At 38.0% G+C, this 21,547-nt stretch overlaps 1 protein-coding gene across 9 annotated transcripts in view; it reads right to left on the bottom strand.

Annotated features, from left to right (window-relative positions):
• The window catches only part of ehbp1 (EH domain binding protein 1), a 135,348-nt gene that overhangs the window by 49,718 nt on the left and 64,083 nt on the right, over window positions 1-21,547 (bottom strand). For all 9 annotated transcript variants that reach the window (XM_079852737.1, XM_079852738.1, XM_079852741.1 and 6 more), the window contains 5 exons: window positions 19,228-19,406; window positions 15,384-15,432; window positions 9,526-10,401; window positions 7,697-7,738; window positions 7,471-7,611 (listed from right to left, as the gene is read on the bottom strand). In XM_079852737.1, coding sequence (XP_079708863.1) covers window positions 7,471-7,611; window positions 7,697-7,738; window positions 9,526-10,401; window positions 15,384-15,432; window positions 19,228-19,406 — 1,287 coding nt within the window. The remainder of the gene's footprint in view (window positions 1-7,470; window positions 7,612-7,696; window positions 7,739-9,525; window positions 10,402-15,383; window positions 15,433-19,227; window positions 19,407-21,547) is intronic.

The raw sequence follows: 21,547 nt of genomic DNA, 5'->3' as shown, positions 1-21,547 counted from the left end.
AGACTCTTCCTTGTCCTCTTCACCTCCCTCTCTCTGCACTGTCTATCAAGCCCTCCTCTCTTTTATTCTTCCTTCTCTCCCATTTCTGTCCTCTTTAAATGGAAAATACAGATCGTCTATGATCTGTCCCCTGGCTTCGTGGTCTGTAATGAGAAAACTTCACCTTGTGTCCCCGGCCATTCTAAAGGAAGCATTCGGCTGCTCCCGTTCACAAATCCAATTATATGTAGTCGAGAAAGAGAGGGAGAAAGAGAGAGTGAGAGTGTAAGGGATGGGAAGCGTTGGGCGGACAGACGGCGGACTGCTTTTCTTCTGTAATGTGGCCTCTGCTTGGTGTTGAGGTGTCAACTTAAAATGCAAGTAGTTGAGCATCAGCTAATCCTACAGCAGCCTGCTTTAGCCCCAAGCCAAACCAGAGCGAGAGAGAGCAAGAGAGAGCGTGCACGCGAGAGAGATGCCACCGTGGCCTTATCGCTGGGCTGCAGATGTGGTTCCTGGATCAATGCACATACACCACGATCAATGCATTTGATAAAGAATTAAGAAGAAAACTGTACATGCTATCAAAGGCTGTTGTACATGGCATAATTATGCTTCTGCATGTGTGTAGATGATACTGGTGCGGTGCAAGGGCAAAGAGATAAATAGAGAGATAGAGATAGATGTCTTGCGGGCTACACAGCCTGCCCTTAGCACCCGGCTCAAAAAAAAAAAAAAACCTGTCAAACAGTTACCAACCCATTTCAGAGGAGAAGTAGAGGATGGAAGGATAAAGGCTATTGGCCAGGTTTGTCCCTCAGAAAGACATCTGACATTTAACGTACATGCATATGTACACCTCATGAGGGCATGAATGAAAATAATATCAAGCGAGGGATTACTACCAAACAAAACAGGACAAAACATGCTTATTTCACTGCAGAGAGCCAGAGGGATATATAAATGGAGGAAGAGCTGTGTGTCAATACTGCTCTCTCTCACACTCTCACACTCACACTCACACACACACACACACAGCTTTATGTGTGCACTGCAGTTGGAAAGACAAACCCCTGATGTGGGTGAAACAGTAGTAGATGAACAGGTTGAGCAGGCGGCTTGTGTGTAAGTGGGAAGAAAACTTTGCCCTTTACACGACAACATAATTACCTGGCAGAAAGAGCCGTTCACCACAAGCTGTTCTCACAAACAACACACACCTGCTTCAGTCAACATTAAAGTCAGGTTTCTTCCGTAATGTGACGTGGTTCATTGAGAGAAAAAATCAAGATTGGGTCAATTGGGAATTTACTGGATTGAGAGATGAGGGGAGAGGGTTGAAAAATAACAGGGCTTGGTGACAGGATGAGCAATTTATTACTTTGTTAAAATGCACAAATGAATCATTCCCAATAACAACAGGAACATGCATTAAAGTAAACGTGAAATTGAAATAGGCGCCATTTACTTTCCTACTGCACGTTTCTGGTGTTATTGTGAATTGATTCATTGGTGCACACATAAAAAGCCATAAAAAAGGTAATAAATTGCTCTTTCTCTGACTTTCCTTTTTTTTTGTTATTCTAAAAACTTTTTATTTTTTGTAACCTGTTATCAAAATTTTATAATTCACTCTTCCTCTTAATTTTCCACTTTTATCATTTAAACTACCGTTCACCAAGGTTGCAATTATTTGATAATTTTTTTTTTTTTTTTGCAAAAACAGCAATATTGTGAAATATTATTAAAATTGTAAATAACTGTATTCGGTTAATGCATTTTGAAATGTAATTTATTCCTGTGATGTGTACTCCACATGGTACTTCAGAAATCATATGCTGATTTTGTGCTCAAGAAACATTTCTTATTGTTATCAATGTTGCAAACAGTTGCTGATTTAATATATTTTGTGAAAACATGATACTTTTCCAGGATTTTTTGATGAATAAAAAGTTCAAAATAACAGCATTTAGTTGAAATTGAATTGAATGCATCCCTCATAATAAAAGTATTTTTTTCTTTCAAAAAACAAAACATACTGACCATGAATGATTGACTGTGCATGGTATTGTTTAATTTCAAACAAATAGTTAACTAACTAGTTGTTTTAGCAAACTTGCATATCCACTTCTGCTAAGAAATACATCAAATTACAAAAGTAAAATGGGTTGCGGACAACAATGCACATTTTTAAGTTTCATATTAACTTTAAAAAGTTTGATATTTTTCAGTCTTTAGTAAGACTTGGAGCATGACCATTAAAAATGTATTAATGCTAAAGAAAATCAAGTTATTGGAAAATATAGTACTAATGCGTGTACTTACTTTCTTTAATTAAAGTGTTCACACAGACACACACACACTCTTAGCTCTCTCTCTCTTCTCTCTCTCTCTATAAACAAACACTTTTCAGTCCGACTGAAATAACTGGATTAAACAATTGCAATTTCATATCAAAATTAACTTAAACTTTATGCTTTTATCCTTCATATTTTATTCATAGGAGACCAACATATGAATGAGGTTAAAAACTGAAGGGCGGTAGGAAAGAGAGAAAGGAATGATGTAGTGAAAGAGAAGAAAAGAGTGGTTGTTGTGATGGAAAGAGAGAGAGAAAAAGAGAGACGAGAAAAAAAAAAAAAAAAGGAGGAGACAGCCCCACTGAGAAATAACTGTGTGTGCGTAATGCCGGAGAGAGCAGTGGCTTGATCACAACTCATGAAGAGATTGGAGGGGCGTCTCTCTCTCCCTCTCTCTCTCTCTAACAGTTTCTCTGTTCCAACCAACCGCTTTGATCTCCACACTCACAGCCCTTCAACTACCTTCTATCCATTCTGTTTCATTAGACGAGAATCCACCAGAAAAAGAAAGGATTCCGACCTAAAAAGACAATCGGAATGCAGCGCGAGAGAGCCTGTGTAGTCACGTCAGCATGTTAAAATGCATATGGAAGGCACAGTCACGGTTCCTTTGAAAGTCTGAGGGAATCGTTTGAGGGCGTCAGACCCAAAGAACAGAGAACAGGAGGACGACTGTGGCCTAATTGGCCCAATTAACTCTGAGTCTCTGGTGCTTGCTGGGACAATTGGTCTTCCCCGGGCCTTCCCACTGACTCTCACGCATCAGAGGTGGGCAGACGCTAACGACTGTGGACTACAGAGAGAGAGAGAGAGAGAGAGAGAGAGAGAGAGAGAGAGAGAGAGAGAGAGAGAGAGAGAGAGAGAGAGAGAGAGAGAGAGAGAGAGAGAGAGAGAGAGAGAGAGAGAGAGAGAGAGAGAGAGATACTGCCGTACGTGGTTCGTTAGCATGGAAAACAGATTTACATAGAAAAAGCAATATATTTCATTACGTGTTGATTTTATGACTGACGTCGCAGTTTAACAAGGCAGAAAACTGAACATGATAGAGGCAGCGGTTTGCCTCAAAACACACACGCACAAGCGCACAGGGAGGCCGCCACAAGTTCAAAGGTTTGCTCCGTTTCTCTCTGAGAGGGAGGGTCATGGGCGGCTCTGAAAAGTCACCGCACTGTCACACAGAGCGGGAGGGAGGGCTGAGGACGGAGAAGAGAGTCAGGAGGGTGAAGCAGGGCCTCGTCGGAAAAAATCAAACACAGTCCAATTAAACTAATCATAACGAGCCAGTGAACACGAGGAAGCTCACCTGGAATCTTTTCCCTCTCTTTTTCCTCCCCCTCGCCGTATCCTCCATAATTACCCTGGCCAAAGCGCTGTGAAATTACTGCACTGATCAACTAATGCTTGAGAAAATCTGAGGAAATGCACTGTCCCCTTTTTCTGCCTCCCCCCCCCCCCTCCCTTTTTTATGATTTAAAGGACTACATAAATAAAAATCATTTCCCCATACAATCACTCCTTCTCCCTGGCTGTCTCTTCATCGTGGACAGAAAAGAAGGAAGAGGAAACAGAGAGAAGATTCTCTTGACTTTTTTTAAAGGTCTTGCCTATGAAAAAATGAAAAAAGTGGGAGAGAGTTAAAGGAATGATCTATCGACAGCAATTGTGGCATAATGTTAATTACCACAAAATGTCATTTTGAATTTTTAAATTGCACAGTGTAACACAAGACAAGGCAGTAAAAATAAAAATAATGTTTTAATTTAGTTTTTTAATCTTTAATTCAACTCTAAACTAGTGTGACAGAAACACTTAAAATTTTGAAATTACAGGAAGTCTTTCATCTTTGTTGTCATTACGACATAACTCTGGTAACCTGGAAAGGACTGTTAGAGCTGAAATAAACTAAACTAAAAAATATTAGATAAACTCAAACAAAAAAAAGAAATGCTGCCTTGGCACCTAGCTAAAATAAAATGTGTTTAAATTGAAGAAGTACTAAAACTACTAACACTAAAATATAAATATAAATATATTTTTATAAATATATAAAAAAAGATTTTTAAAAAGCACATAAAATCACTAAAACTTGAAAAGATCAAATAAAACTAATTTAAAATATGAATAAATACTAAAATATCATATACATAATATTAAAATAACACTGGTGCTTCAGTGTCATTTAAATCTTCTGGAATTAAAAGATATTGCTGTTGTAATCAACACTATGCCAGAAATGTCAATAGCACTTAAATTAAGCCTGAAACATTCCTTAAAGAGTGCATGTATGTGTATACTAGCATGAAGGAGACGTTGTGCCGCTGTGTTTTTTCTAACTGTTCATTAATTAGCGATTTGCTCTCACCAGGGCGTGAAGAACATGAGAGCGACACAGAGGTTTGGTCCTAATGGATTGTGAAGGCCACCTACCCATAGTACAATGACCACTACTAAACAATTTATACCGTTAGCCTACTATCAAAGGCCTAAACACACACATATACACAGAGTAAGCAATGAGTAGGAAAGCTGGGAGACAGAGAGCGGACAAGAGAAAGAGAGAGTGTGTGAGGGAGACAGACAGTGGTGACAAAGATCAAAGCAAGAGAGCCATCGCAGCACAATGGAGCACAATTAACATGGCATGTAAAAGAACAAGAGAAGCACACACACACACAGAGCAGTTCTGATGAGAGGGGTGGGCTCACTGATGGCCCATTGATACACACCACTGACTGTGGACAATGACTGGCCCGCTGGCCATCTTCACACACAATCAAGTATGTATGCTAACTGCTAACAATACTGCAACCATGGAGAAGCAGTGCTTTATTAAAAAGACCCCTTGAAATGGTTTGACAAACTTTTTCCCCCCTCTAATAAATAATGAAGGGCTAGTCACTTTTTAAAAAAAGAAACCATATTATGTCATATACATCACATCCCAGCAAAACTTTGTTTTTGTAGCTTGTGCTCATCAAGGCTGCATTTATTTGATCAAATATACAGTCATATTTTGAAATGTTATTACAAATGAAAATAACTATTTTCTATGTTTTTAAATTTCGAAATGTAATTTATTCCTGTGATGGCAAAGCTGAATTTTCAGCATCATTACTCCAGTCTCCAGTGTCACATGGTCTCTTCAGAAATCATTTTAATATGCTGATCTGGTGCTCAAGAAACATTTCTTATTACTATTATCAATTTATATTCAATTTTTTTTTCAGGATTCTTTGATGAATACAAAGTTCAAAACACCTTTGATAATTATGTATTTACTATAACTTTTGTTCAACTGAATGCTTCCTAAAATCAACCAATTTTGACCCCATGATTCTCAAAAGAGAAACAGTAAATTTAGACTCACTAATCAAATCTTCCCTGCTCTTCTTTTATCTGAATGTCAAGAACGTTTAACAGTTAGCAATAAACAGAAGCACACAGTATTTCAGCCCATACTAAAGTGCTCACTACACCCCAATGACTTCACTCAGTCTCTCGCTCTCATCCATCCTCACTTTCACCCCTCCATCTCTATCTACACTTTGAAAGAATGGAACAAGTCTTAATTTAATTAAAATATTCCCTCTGCATGCTAAAGCGTAAAGTCTCTTCTTAGCGGAGGAGCTTCATGCAGAGGCCAGTGATAAGATAACAGGGCCTACTAATCAAAACAAGACATCAACTAATCTAATCTAAATCACTAACAATTACCAGCGTGCCAAGCAACGCTCCCTTTTGATCAATGTTTTCTATTAAAAAGTGAAACAATTCAATATTCTGGCACGCTAATGCACTGAAGCCTCATTAGCACATCGTCCTTGGGATGGAGGCACGGTGAACACACACACAGACGCTAATTCGTGGTTAATTTACGGGATGAGGACCATCTCCCCTTCATCAGACCGCAGAGGACTTTTGCAGGAGAAAGAGACGGCGAGAAAAGGAAATATTGTTCTTTGAAAAAACCCTTAATTTATGGCAGCATCACACTGAGGTGCCCTCCTGTTCCTGTTCTTTGCTTTCTTATGCATTTCATTCAAGGGCATCTCATTTCCTTTTAAAATTCATACAGCAAAACGTCTGAATAAATCCACCACACGCCAGATATTTCATCATGTCCTGAAACCCCCCTCCCCTGTGGTTCTGTATGTTTATGCCACTGCGTTTCACACTATGCTTCCCCTAAAACAGGATGTCAGGAGAACTGAAATGTTATTCGGATGTGACCTGAGCTTTTTGACGTCGAGTGTCAGCCGTCCCGCAGTACTGAGCTCAGTAGAGTTTGATGTTCTCTGACTGGTCACTTCCTACATCACTACCTGGAGCCCTTGAGTAACCCTTAAAGACTTGTCCTGTGTGAAATGAGAGACTCTGGCATGCAGGCTCTTGGCTATAGAATAATATTAATCTCTATTACTTCCTGTCTGACAGGTCCAGAGAGGAGCCATAGAAAGGACCTTCTAGGTGTGTATTTGTACTTGGCAATAGTTTATGGAATAGTTTGTTCCAAGAAATTAGTTTTCTTTGGAAAGAAAGAAAGAAAAAAAAAACCTCCCTTTTTGGGAACACCCACAATTAGAAAATTGGAAAAAATGTAATTATTAAAATGCAAAAAAATAGCTGTAACAGCTGGGTCTTAGTCTGTCTTAATGTTGTTGTTTTTTTTTTTTAAATAAACTTTTTTTTTTTTTGATAGACATTTATAATGTTACAAAAGATTACTATTTTTAAATAAAATTTTCTATTCATAAAAAAAATCCTGAAAAAAATTCTAATGGATTTTACAAACATATTAAACAGCACAACTGTATTCCACATTAATAATAATAATAATAAATGCTTCTTAATCACCAACTTACTATTAACTTAGTAACAGCTTATGAAAATTCAGCTTTTTTGTCACAGGTATTAATTACATTTGAATATATATTAAAATAGAACATTTTTATTTTAAATTGTAATAATTTTTCACAATATTACTGTTGTTACTGTATTTTTAATCAAATAAATCAAGTCTTGGTAAGCATGTGAGACTTCTCACAAAAACATTCAAAAGTCACAGTGTAAAAACAGAAGTCTCTCCTGAATGTCAATATCCAAGTAAAGGTGTGTATGTGTGTGAACTCACATCAATAATCTGTGGAGTGTGTGTAGGCGACTGTGCGTTAGTGGTGCTTTTGTTTCCAGCCTTCATGGCGGCATCTCTACGGGCCTGTTCCAATAGCAGCCTGGCCCTCTCCTTCAGCTCCTCTTGACGAGACAGGACCTTCTGCAATTGAGAACAAGAGGTTTTCATTCAATTTTGAGTGTAACAAAGTTTCCTTTTGTATTTGTATAACCATGATCTGTTTTACCTTCTCTTCCTTATTGTTAGACACTGGGGCAGTTACGACTTCCTGAAAAAAACAAAAAAACAAAAATGTAAGTAGACAAATCAGTTGATGCCTCATTCCCCTATATCGGAGTGAGAGTAGCATCTCTTCTAAACGCTATGAGTTATCATCAGATTGGTATGGCTGTGATTCTGACAGCTGAGAGAAGATAGAGTGACGTTGGCCCTGATCACTTAACATTGTGGGTGAGAGGGCAACTACACTGTGCAACACATTCAGTAAAACAGCCAAATGAAGTGCCAACAAACTTAAGGCTGTGGCAAGTAAATGTCACCATGGTAGCGCACCTCTCATGTCACAGCAGAGGCCTTGATGACATGTCAAAATAAAATCAGGACAAATCTAAGCTGGAAAGTTATTCACTGGAAAAAATGACAGTGATACATGGAGAGTGTGTGATAAAAGTTGGCTGTGCTGCAACACCTGCAAGTGTGTGTGTGCATGCTGTATAGATGAGGAGAGGCTCTCATGCGGAACACGCTATAACCCGTGTCAGTATTAGAGCTGCAGGCGGGACGGCCTGTACATAATGACATGCCACTCCGAGTGACACACGGCTGCTGTCTGTGCCGATCAGGCGTCTTCGCAAAATGGCAAAAATATCAAACATGTATAAAGCTTCAAACAGTTTTATGTGCTTTGATTTTATATGCCAGCTTTTTCCATTTAAGTTGTAACTGCTTTTCTGTTGGGAGTGTTCAGGGCATTATTCATTTAACTTGCATGTGTATCTACCTGTGTTTGTTCCCTGAAAGTGTGTATGTGTGCTTGATGTTGTTGACTTGCTTGTGTTGGACCGTTTGTCATGTGTGGTTTGGTCATTTCCAGTGCTCAATATGGATCCCACACTTTTAGACCAATGAATTTCCAAAATAGTTCTATGACCTTTCTAGTTGTTTGTGATGATTGGATAAGGTATTTTAAAAATAAATTTTACATCACACTAACAAAGTGTCATTTCTTATCAATTAAATCTTAATGTTAGAAATTTCCATGAGCTTTTAGGACTTTTTAAAAATAATTTTGTTCATGACTTTTCTAGGCCTGGAAATCACACTTGAAATTCCCTGGTATTTCTAGGTTATCCGGAATATTTGGAACCAGGGTTGTGTGAAATTGAATTTAGAATTACTTTTAAATTCTAATTCAACTTCTGAATTTGAATATAATTTAAACTGAGGTAGCAAACGTGATGCAGAATTACAATTTGAATGGAAGTAAAGTTAAAATGAACAGAAATTCATATAAACTCATGACACTTAAAATCAGAAAAAGATAGACAGAGACAAACAGATAGAAAGATAGATAGATAGACAGACAGACAGACAGACAAGCCAAACAGATAGAAAAGACAAACAGATAGACAAGACAAACAGATAGACAGAACAATATAATGAACAGCAGAACAAACAACAAACAGACAGGTTTATAGACCTTTGAGAGAGAATTAAATATAAAAAGACAGTGACAGATAGAACAACAGATAAAAAGAATAGTAGGATGATAGAATGAGCGACAGACAGACAGACAGACAAAAAATACAGAATTATAGATAGAATGACAGACAGAATGATAGAGCCAATGACAGAAAGATGAATGAATAGACAGATAGAATGATAGAGAAAACAGACAGACAGACATAAGGTTTATAGACTTTAGAGAGAGACACACATAGATAGAACAACAAAAAATGATAGACAGAATGACAGAATGTCAGACAGACAGATTTTGTCATTTTGTTTTCAGATATATGTGCATATCTAAGCATTCATGTGTGTGTTGACATTTACCTGTGTGTGTTTAGCGGGTGTGTGTGTGTGGTTGGTCTGGGCACTCCTGTCTGACGTGCTGTCAGATTCCGAGTGGCGCAAACTCGCTCTCTTCTTCTTGATAAGATCAGTGTCTCTGTTGTATGTGAAGCCCAGTTTTTGTGTGTTTGCTAGAGAAGACCCGGTCTGCCATGTGGGCAACCCAGATTCAGTTTGTTTTTCGGCAGGTCGTGGGGCCTCGTGCTGCTCCCTGGAGACTCTGGTCTCAGTGGTGGTCAACCCACCCAACTGCCCTCTCTCCTTTTCTCTCTCCAGCCTGTGAGACAGGTCACCCATGTCCAGTGTATCTGCTTTGAGGAGCTTTTTCTGTTCTGCAGCAGGAGGTTGGGTGGTGGAGGTCTCCAGGCTGGTTCTGGTGCTCTGGGCGGGTCGTGGGTGAAGTTCTGTGATCGTTGGAGCTGCTGGAGAGTCACGGCCTGCTTTAGACAACCGTAAAGATGGAGTCACTTCTTTTAAAACTTCCCCAGGTGAGACGGACAGAGAACCAGATCCCCCGCCTGTCACGACTGACTTCACTTCCTCTTCTTTCTCAGCATGCTCACCATTACTTTCTGCGGCATCCTGATCAGTGGGCTCACGGTTAATGTCGTTGAGTTCGGCGTAGAACTTGTCTTGGTCGATAGAACTGTTTGTGTCCGTTTCGAAATCTCCAACTTTGTACGTGCTACGACTGCTGTTGGCTTCGATCTGCACAACGTTGAGTTCCTCACCACTGAAATGTGCCCGGATCTGATACAGGTACGTCATCACTGTCAGCTTATCCGGGATCGCCAGCAGAACCATGTCAGACGGCTCTAGGAGCCGAGAGATTCCCAGACTGGCAAAAACATCATATGCCTGCAGACACAAAAAGAGATCATGTTTAAAACAAGTAAAGCACAGAAAATAAAGGACAGTATCAAATAAAACAAGGACTGGTGGACTAGAAAAGTAATTTCTTCGTAACGCACTAAAACAACAACATTGTCTCTGAAGGGCAAATAGTTGGAAATGTCAATAGTGGGTGAATCGCTATAATATTTTAAAATGAAATAAAACCTGTCAATCAAATAATTCAAAGTAAACAATCTGGTTCAGACTATAACTCTTAAAAAAAAATCTAAGTCAGGTAATCGTTTTATAATAAAAAAAAAATAAAAAAAATAAACGATAGAACATATGATAGAATGATTGACAGAACGATCGATAGATAGATAGATAGATAGATAGATAGATAGATAGATAGATAGATAGATAGATAGATAGATAGATAGATAGAACAAATTATAGAACATAGGCAAGATTAAAAATTAAAACTTGTCAACCAAATAATTCATCAAAATAAAAAATATTCTTAAAAATTAAAAATAAATAAAAATCTGGGTCAGACAATCGTTTTATAAATAAATAAATAACAAAACATATTAATTAATTAATTAAATATATACATTTTTAACAGAAAGTATTTTATTGATTTATCTATCAAAGCCAATTTCTACTTGTATTTGGAGCATGGCGGGTGTTAATTTGGACTACTTTGGGTAAGGTGGAAGGGTCAGGTTTGGAGAGAATATAGTAGGGGAAAATGTGAGGTATGATGAAAATGTAAAGTAGTAAAGTAAAGTAAACTAGGGAGAAAGCGGTAGCATAAAAGTGAAAGGGGCAGACAGGTTGAGGGGTGAAAATGAATGAAGGGTGAAAGGGTAAACTACAGGGTTTAGGGTGGGACGGAACACCAAAGTATAGGATGAAGGGGAAAAGAGAACGATAGGGTAAAGGGTGAAAAGGAAGAGGGTTGTAGGGTGATGGGAAGGAGAAACAGTTAGGGTGTGGGATGCATGCAGGAATTAGATTTGGGATAAGACAAGCTGGGATCAGTAGGATGCGGCAGGCGGTGACAGCTAATGTCAAGGATGGTTCTCCATGATAAGAGAGCACGATACCAAGAAACACTAAACTAATCCTGCCTCAGTCTTATCGCATATATCTCCCACTCTCTCTCCTTCCATTTCCCTCACTTTCTCTCTCACTTTTCCCCCTTTCCGTCACTCTCTCTCTCTCGGCAGTGAGTATAATTGCACTGATTTGTCCGGTTGAGGAGAACAGGCAGATAATCAAACAGCCAAACTCAATCCCTGATCGGGAGATAGAGGGAGGGAGAGAGAGAGAGAAACGGAAGGAAGAAGTGAAAGTAAACTGGCTGACATTATCACGGTAATCCACCGAATGAATGAAAGAAAAGTTACTTTCTCTTTCTCTTAAGAATCTGAGAATACACCAGTATAAGGCAAAGCCTACAAATTAGGCTTCTGTCTCGCCCTCCCCCAGATTGGGCTTATCAGAGCCGCTATCAGAGCCGAGCTGATGGCCGAGAGAATTCAGCCTGTTGACCAGTGCTGACTATTGTCTCAACCTCTGCTGCTTACCCAGCTACTGACTTTATCAGGGTTGTCCCCTTTATTGGCGTGAGCGAGAGAGAGAGAAAACAAGAGAAAGGGAGGGGAGGGATAATCAAAGGTAAGCCGATTCTCAATTTACAATTAATCTCATCTTTCTTTCTCTCGTGCCTTCTCTTTTTCCTGTTTGCTGGAGGCTAACAATGGTGACGCAGAGCTTTGCAGAGCAAGGCAAATGTAAGGTACAGACAGCTGAATAGAAAAAAGGGGAACGAAGAAGGGTGGGAAAACAAAGAGTCTTCAGGTATGTGTTGTTTGGGTTTTAACTCTAAAGAAAGAGTGAATAATTGGTGGAATGAACGAAACTTAAGTGTCTGATTGAGATTCTTAAACTTAAGCTACATTCACACTGCAGCTGAATGAGGTCCAAATCTCATTATTTTCCTTCGCATGTTACACAATCAGTTTTTGGCAGGAATAAACATTCCAAAAAAATGGTTTAATGACATTATTTGCATAAAAAAATGAATATTTATAGTAAAAACAGCAATATATTGTGAATAATCATTACAAATTAAAAGTGTTTTAATGAATTTTACAATTTTATTTATACTGTTATGACAAAGCTGAATTTTCAGCATCATTACTCCAGTCTTCAGTCACATGATCCTTCAGAAATCATTCTAATAGGCTGATTTGGTGTTCAAGAAACATTTCTTATCATCAGTGTTGAAAACAATTATGCTGCTTAATATTTTTGTGGAAAGTGTGATACATTTTTTCAGGATTTTTTGAAGAAACTATTACTGACTTTTGGTAGAGTATATAATAAACTTTTGGTAGAGTATATAATAAAATAAAATTATATATATTAATATATAATTATTTATAATTAAAAATAATATAATCAAATTATAGATTATAAAAAGTGTTTGTATTAATGTCTGTTTACAGGGAGCACAAGTTTGAGGTGTCTCTCAGTTTCATTGCTCTAGTCTTCGAAACAGCAAATCATGCTTGATTAAAATAAATACACCATGTAAACAGCAGGTTGTGTGCGAGTGTGATTTAACCCTAAAATTACACTTCTGATGTACTGCGTCAACAACTACCAAACCTATTTAATCAACAGACAGAAATGTGCTGTTTACTCTTTCAGTGTATAAATGATGCAGCAGCACTAATAACCCGTGTGAACTGTGCGATTGTGTGTTTAAGACTTTCTCTTCCTGCTCCAGTCTGTCGCCCCCTCCCCCACGCTAAACGGACAATGAAAAGCATTTTGTTTTGTGAATGACATCGCTGAATGATTGACAGGTATCCATCGCTGTCAGTCACACACACAGCCAGGGGGCTTTTTTCCCCCCTGTCTGCACATTTATCGAGGAACACAGGAACACATACACGCAGGCGCACACGTGCACGCACAGATCAGATATCATGGGGAATTACTGCTAGTCTCTCTCTCGACACACACAGAGAAAATAATTCTTTTCACTGCCTGTATGACCAAACCTCCTCTCCCTTTGCTATTGATTGTTCTTATCTGTCATATTTCAATGGAGATTATTGCAATCACGGCTGTGCCAGAGAGGGTCGCGCTGATTCTATCACATGAAAATGAATGCAGTTATCTAAATGTGTGTGTTTGGGGCTGTATAGAGGGTGCTCTTAACCTCCTCAGCTCGGGATAGTCATTCATCGTTCAAAGAGAGCGAGAGTACGCACACTTTTGCAGTGATGGAGAGAGGAAAATTGTGTATATGATAGTCACTGAACGAGAGGGCAGGAAATGAAGTCAGGAAGTGACTGCAGGTATTGAGTGCAGGGATAAAGTGATGACAGATGAAAGGAATGGTGGGAGAGCACAAGGAGCACATTAAACACACCTAATAAAGTCTAAATGGAGTTAATCTGAGGGCTGAAATAAGAGATAATCTGCAGCACTCCAAAATACAGTGATCAATCCATGGAGCGGAATTACAGTTAAGTTTTATACATCCACAAATCCAAATAGATTCCAAACAAATCCAGGAAGCAACTCTTCAGCAAATATACATTTGTTTCATATCGTGCGCTGCTGTGCATTGTGTGTGTGTTTTGAGGGAGACAGAGAGGAAGAGAGATGCTTGGAATAATCCTTGTTGGCACAGCCACCTGGCGGTTTATTTAAACAGGATTTTGAGAGTTGACAGCAATATCCACACCTTCCTCTCTCTCTCTCTCTCTCTCAAAGCCCATTTGTTGCGCACATCCCACTGAAAATTCTTGAATGAAAGGAACACGGTATAATGTAAAACAATAACAAGAGAGAGAGGGTAAAAGTGACAAAAAAGTGAGAAAAAACATAAATCGTGCTCGTGAATATCTACCTGAAGCAGATAAATAAGTTCAGCTGAAAATGAAAGGAAGAGTGTGTGAAAGGCAGATCTCTAGGAGCAGGACTGAGAACTTCTGCATTAACTTTACTGTATGGCCATCATCATTATCTGAGCAGGTGCTTTGGTTTTTATGCTACCATTCAAAAGTTTAAGGTTTCGTGTTTTTTTCTTCTTTTTTAAGAAATTAATACTTTTTTCTGCAAGACTGCATTAAACTGATTACAACTGCCAGTAAAGACTTCAACATTGTTAATTTTTTTAAAAATAAATCCTTGCTATTCTTTAACAAATGTTGAAACAATGTATCACGGTTTCCACAAAAATATTAAGCAGCACAACAGTTTTCAAAATTGATGATAATAAGAAAAGTTTCTTGAGCAGCAAATCAGCATATTAGAATGATTTCTGAAGGATCATGTGACACTGAAAACTGGAGTAATGATGCTTACATTTATCAAAGGATTTGCAATGACAGGAATAAATTACTTGTTTAAATATATTCAAATAGAATTTTTTTTTATGATATTGTACTACATTACATCACTATATCATATATATATGGCTTATATATGATAATAATAATAATATTTCAAAAGTCTATAAGGGCTTGGGTCGTGTCTAGCAATTATACTTAATTTAAGAACAACAGAAGTTAATGGGAGTTTTTCACAAGTTTACGGTGTGTGTGTATGTGTCTCTTCTGTTTAGACCTCATTTAACTGGCATTTTCCTCTAAGTGTGTGATTAATATCCCTTTATTTCTCTCTCTTGTCTTCTCTCTCTGTGGAGAAGCCTGTAAAGTTTATTCATAGCATGTTTATGAATTATGATGCTATCTTACGACTCCCAGGTGACTTACTCCATCCACACAAACACGAGCAAAAACACACACACACACACACACACACTCTTTCCATCAGTGTCGGCAGGGGAGCCGCATTCTGAAAGTGGCAATTAGAGAACGCTGGGTGGGAGTGAATCAGATTTATAACAAAAATCACCTATGAGGAGGATTACTGATGCACAAACAAACGAAGAGAGAAAGAGAGTGTGTAGCATTTACCTTTTTGTTGTTTTCTTTAATATCTTGAGGATTGAGAGCCTTGTAGTCACTAGGAGGGAGGAAAGAACAGCGAGAGAGAGAGAGAGAGAGAGAGAGAGAGAGAGAGAGAGAGAGAGAGAGAGAGAGAGAGTTAGCTTTAAATATGCATCTCATGTAATGGCTGTAGAACTGTAACATGCAATTTCACAGCTCTGCAATCAACACAACTAATAGAGTGTGTGTGAGTGCAAGCAAAATTAGACACACACACACCCTTTACTCAAGCACTCAACACATTAAACATTTCATCTCTCGTTCTCCATTACCATACCCACTGTGCGCCTGGGGTCTTTCCTCTCTTTAGCTGGGGAAACAGTAGTGGGGCTACTCTAAAAATGGACAATATCCTTTTTTATTTCCAATATTTCACTTTTCTTCTAACATAAGCATTCACTACATGCTTTAAACCTTGATGTGGGCTGGGTACTGTCCCCTAAGGCACAATGCGTTTTAAAAGCCTTTCTCCACATGAAACGGCATTTATAAACACATCCAGTTAAACTGCATTTTCAGCTGGTAATATTGTAAAGTTCATTTACTGAGATTTGATTCTATCTTGAATAGTATACTACAATATTTGTTTTACATTTTCAATCCCTCACCAACCTATCCAGAAAAGACTGCCTTAGAGGATGTAAATTAAACAGTAATAGTACAAAAGATAATGAAAATGAATAAAAATAATAGCAATAATAATGATGATAAAAGAAATGAACATTTTGACATCTGCATTTAGCAAAGAAATTGGTCAATATGAGCTACATTTTGTTGGATCTTTCTCGGACTTCAATAGAAGTGTAATCAGTGCTTCAGTAAGAGATTTTGGTAGAGTTCCTTAAGATAAAGAATGTTCAAAATATTAAGTAGGAGTGGAGATAATTTAGCAGAAAACTTCTTATAGAATTCAATCAGAGAGCCATCGGGCCCTGGCGCCTTGCCACTCTGCAATGCTGATATGGCCTCAGATATTTCTTGCAGCTGATCCAAGTCTTTTTTTAGACTTAGATCAGCTGCAGGGGATGATCCAAGTCTTTTTTATGTTGTGCTCAAATAGTGGGGACATTTATTTGATCAAAAAACTACCAATTGAGATTGATCCTTAGGTGTTTCTGATTTACAAAGTCTAGAATAAAAGTTCATAAAAATGTTATTAATTATAAGGGGATCAATAGTTCATTCTCCATCATCTACAATTTGGGAAATATGTTGTGCTGATGATCTGGATTTAAGTTGATGGGCTAAGAGTCAGCCAGCCTTATCACTGTGTTCATAGAAAAAAAAAAACTTATTATTGGGGTCAACACAACCAGTTTGGCTCAAAAAGGCTGAGATTTAATTTGACATTTTAGAAGGGGTCCATATTCGGGTCCATTGCACAGTTAAGATCACCACCTAAAATCAGGTAATGTGAATTAAAGCTGAGTGAAGCCACAAACAGCTTATTACCGAATTTCTTATCATACCAATAGACCTTATTCACAGCAGCGCCATCTTTCATTTTTAAAGGGTATGAAAGCGAGACTGTGAGGGATAGACATGCATCTCTTCAGTGGGTTTAACTGTTATTTATTGTGTTTTTGGATTGTTCTGCTGATGAAACACTGCAAAAATATCTTTCCAAGAAATTTCAGTAGACAAAAAAAAAAACTCCAGACAATATGTGGAAAAGTGTAAGTGATCTAGCTTTATACAGCTTTTTACAGCGGATGCCATAGATAACATGGTTTCTATCCCTCACAGCCTCACTTTCATACCGGTCATGGCGCTGCTCTGTATAAGGTCTATTGGGGCCATAAACATTCACCAGCAAGACCTGGGTATGAAATAGTTTTCCAGACACCATGATATAACAACCCTGACAATGAGAAATAACATTAGAAGCAGATTCTTGTGTATTATTATAGCTGCTCCTTTTGCGTTAGCATTAAATTTAGAATGGAAAATGTGTCCCACCCATGGCTTCTGCAACCTAAGATGATCTGAATTGAGTAAATGTATGTCTCTTTTTTTTCTTTTGCTTTTGAGTAAATGTACAGTATCTCTTGAAGGAAGATTATATTGGATTTAAGACGCTCATTTAAGATGAGATTTTTTTTTCATCTCTTTATAGGACCATTAAGACCTTTAACATTCCATGATGTAAACCTTTTCTGTCATTCCTCCTCTACTTAAAACATCGGACATAGTTAAGTATGAAAGGATAAACACTGCACCTGTGGCATAAACAAAGCTGGTGCACCATTAAATTACTTAATATCTCTGACAACAACCCAAAACAAAACAAAAACAAATGGAACATCCATTAAAAAAAAAATAAAGGAAAAGAAAAACACAATCAATGAGGCAGTAAACCAACCCATGAGCATTAGAACACTCTTTCCTATGTTTACTTCCCCAACTGAGGCAAGCTGCAGGACTCATGTAACCCCGTTGTACTCCCAGCAACTCTTCAATAAAAAAAAATAGGGGGAAGGTCACTTATAGACCATCTTCCAGTGTTTTTTAACAATACTCTCCAAAGCAAAGACGTGAACCGGCATGATTAGTCCATCCACCAGTGTTTATATTAACAGTACCCTCCCAGACAAAGAAATTAACTGTTATAGTAAAAAAATAAATAAATAAAAGTATACCACAAAATTATTGGATAATATTTATGCTCGCTTTGTTATGCGAAAAATCATTGCAGAGATTAATAAAAAAATATATTTTTGATCTTCGTCACTGATCAACAATGCACAATATGACATGACATGAATGCATTCAGCAAACAAGGTACATTTTAAATGCAGGTTGTCACTTAAGGCCAGTGTGTGTGAAAAAGTACAGAGAAAAAGTAAAAGAATGTCTTGATACATGGAAATCAGTGTAAAAGTAACAGATAATAAATCAGTCAATCTCTTCCTTAAATAGACAGCGGCCAGATTCCTGATACTTTAGCGTATGCTAAACCCAGAGGGTGGTTGGCCGTGGCGCTGTCAGCACTGTGATGAATCTGCTGTAAGTGTAGTAATTAAGGAGGATTTGAGTCATTCCTGATGAGACCAAACACAGAAATGTTCAGAAATAAAACAGAGGGATTAAATCTCCTTCATAAACCATATTAGACCCCCCACACAGAGTGAGATTCTCACAGGGAGAGAGAGAGAGAGAAAGAAAGAGGTGAAATAAGTGAGTTGTGTATACATAGAGTTTAGGGCTGTCTCTATCAATTATATAGAGGTTATTGAGTCATCTGATGATTATTTTGATCAAAGGCAACAGCTGATAATGGGTTAACATTAAAAAGAACAATCAATAAAAACTGTGAATCTCCATAGTGTCATGAGGCCTTTTTTTTGTAAAACTGAGTATTGTTTATGTACAGTAAGAGACTCTGACAGCCCTAATAGTGTTCTATGAGTAAAGAGTTACTATAATAACAACTATAGAGAGACTGGTGTAATATGTGTCAGTAGACAAATTGTCACCCCCTTAATCTAACAAAATGTGCATACTGTAATTTTTGTGAGATGCACAAAAGAAGATTTACTTCTTTAATGATAAAAAGTGTTGTTGTTTTTTTTTTTTTGTATGTCAAAGTGCATTTTCTACATTTTATGGCAAAAGGAATTTTTCTATTTAATCCATCTATCTATTTGAGTATTTATAGGTTTAAAAATATATCTTTTCCATTTTATTGAACTGGCAGTGTATAAATCCATGTAAATTTGTGCACATAGCACAAATATTGTGCACATTGAAGGACACATTGTGTGTGCTGAGGCTTATGTAAGAGTGTGTATTGTCATATATCATGGCTTACATAAAGTCAGGTCTGAAGTGGTGTAAAAGGGCACAGAATGCCAGTCCATTCCTCCAGGAAGTGGTGAAGTTGGTGATTTTGACGCCTCTGTAGTTTTTCGTGACCTCACGACACCAGGCCAATAGGGACTGACTTGCATTCGGCCTCCCACCAAGAATAGGACTGGGAATTGGACTGGGCTAAAGAAAAAGAGGGACGGGTGTAATTAAAACATAAGTAAATTAATTACATGTCAGTTTTGACCTGAGATCAATATATCTCACAGACTATTTATTCATCAGAACAGTAAAAGAAATACATTCAAATATATATATAAAAAATAAAAGTATACATAACCAAATCAATATTCATGAGCATGCAAAACAGTGGTCCAATAATGTCTTTGCCAGGCTAGTCTTGTCAATGTACCACCAGATGAACAAAAGAAAAAAAAAAACCTCTGCTGTTTTTCTTTTCATTTTCATTATACACATTAGCAATGTGTTGCATAATATATGCAGAAAAGGGAAAGGAATTAGAGAAACACAACTTTTAATTATACGGAAACATGAACTGTAACCCAAATCACACACAACTCATTTAGTCCAAGCCTTGACTATTTTTCAAATACTCACTATTATTCTCTCTTGCACACATACACACACAACCCTCTCATTGTCTCTCTTTTCTTCAAAAGTCCTTAAATTCCAATCAAAAACATCAGATCCAACCCATCTCTCTCCAATTAGCTTTGTAAGCTTAGCTTTGTTAAAAGTCGCCTCTGCTGAAACCCTCTGTCTAATTTGAACAAACACACAGAAAAATGCACACAAAAGACTTACATGCTCGTTCTAATGAGAGCTTTGGTCTGTAAGGAGTGTATGACCATGGATAATGTAAACACATGATTAATAAAGACCAGCCTTTGAAGCTGTATCAGTCTGGATTAAGAGTCCAACTAAACGGAGGAACGAGAATTCTAATCCCGCAAATCCAGAAACACAAAGCGGCAGGAACCCCTTCGCACCGGGAGTCTGGCCACTTTCGGACATAATCCCGTTAAAAATGGAGACGGCGCGTTACGGATACATATCGCTTGAAATTCATATTCTGCGGTGCACACGCTCGCATTTTTCCTCTCACAATAACTTTTTAATAACGATAATCAAATAGCCTGAGACAAAACTTGCAGCTATCTGATGAATTGCAGCTTGATAGATTCCACATCTAAATACAAATCTAACATGTTATAAAAGAGTGCTCATCCTGCAGAAATACATTATCATAGGACAGGTATCTGTATGGATCTGTGTGTGCAAAGGAAGAGAGACTCTGCCATTCCCCTGATAAGAGCGCTATACATCAGCTGGTCAACATTTCACGCATGTACGGCAGCTTAACAACGCCCCCTTTTGGACACCATTTGCTACTGCAGGAGGTTTCAAGGACGCACAGACTTGAAAAAAATGCTTGTGAAGGGCCTAGAGCAGACTTATGTAAATTACAGACCAAAACTCAAAAACTATTAAAAAAACAAGCAATGATATTATAAAGGGAACCGTGACGTCCTAAAGGTGTGGTTTGAGTAGATTGGCAAAACGGTGAACCTGTAACTTCCTTTAAATTCTTCAAATGCTTGCCTCTTAGATTATCATAATTAAATGCTAAGATCCAAATGAATGCCACCGGGGGCAAGTGTGTTATTTGTGCGTTTATACATCCTTCTGCACAATCTGAAAGGTTAAGGTTGTCTTGAAAGAGCAGGAGGGAAAAGTCAAGTGAGGGGCCCTTGGGGCTCCAACAGCCTTTTTACTCTGGAAGGAGATGTGCACACACACAAACAGACTAATAACAATGCTCAGGAAGCAACCACAACAGTAAACACAGATGAATACAAACAAACACCCAACAATGAAGTACAATGAAGTTCAGCTTTATTCTTCCTTTTATTTTTCTGTTGTTTCTTTTGTGATAGGCCCAATCTGTAAAGTGACCTCAAACTAGGATGCTTGCTTTTAATTAGGAAAAGCTAATTCCTCGTATTAAAAGGTCTCATATTCAATCAGAGATCAACAACAGTGATTTACTGTAGAGACTGCACATGTATTCCCTGCATACACACACATGCTACATGGGGGCGGGGAAGAACACGTTAAGCTCCACACGAATGCAAAACCCGCAACCACTTTTCCATGTCACTTTTCCGCCATGCATGATAAGAGAGCTGTAAGTTCCTGAGGCAGTCTTTGCTCCTTTTAAGAGATGTTTGAAGTAGCTGTCTAATTTCAGCTCAATAATTACCTGGGATTACCGGCCAGGTGCTATTAAAGCAATTAGAAGA

The sequence above is a fragment of the Squalius cephalus genome (assembly GCF_949319135.1).
Source record: "Squalius cephalus genome assembly, chromosome: 20".
Lineage (NCBI taxonomy): Eukaryota > Metazoa > Chordata > Actinopteri > Cypriniformes > Leuciscidae > Squalius > Squalius cephalus.
This window is presented reverse-complemented; position numbering and strand designations above follow the sequence as displayed.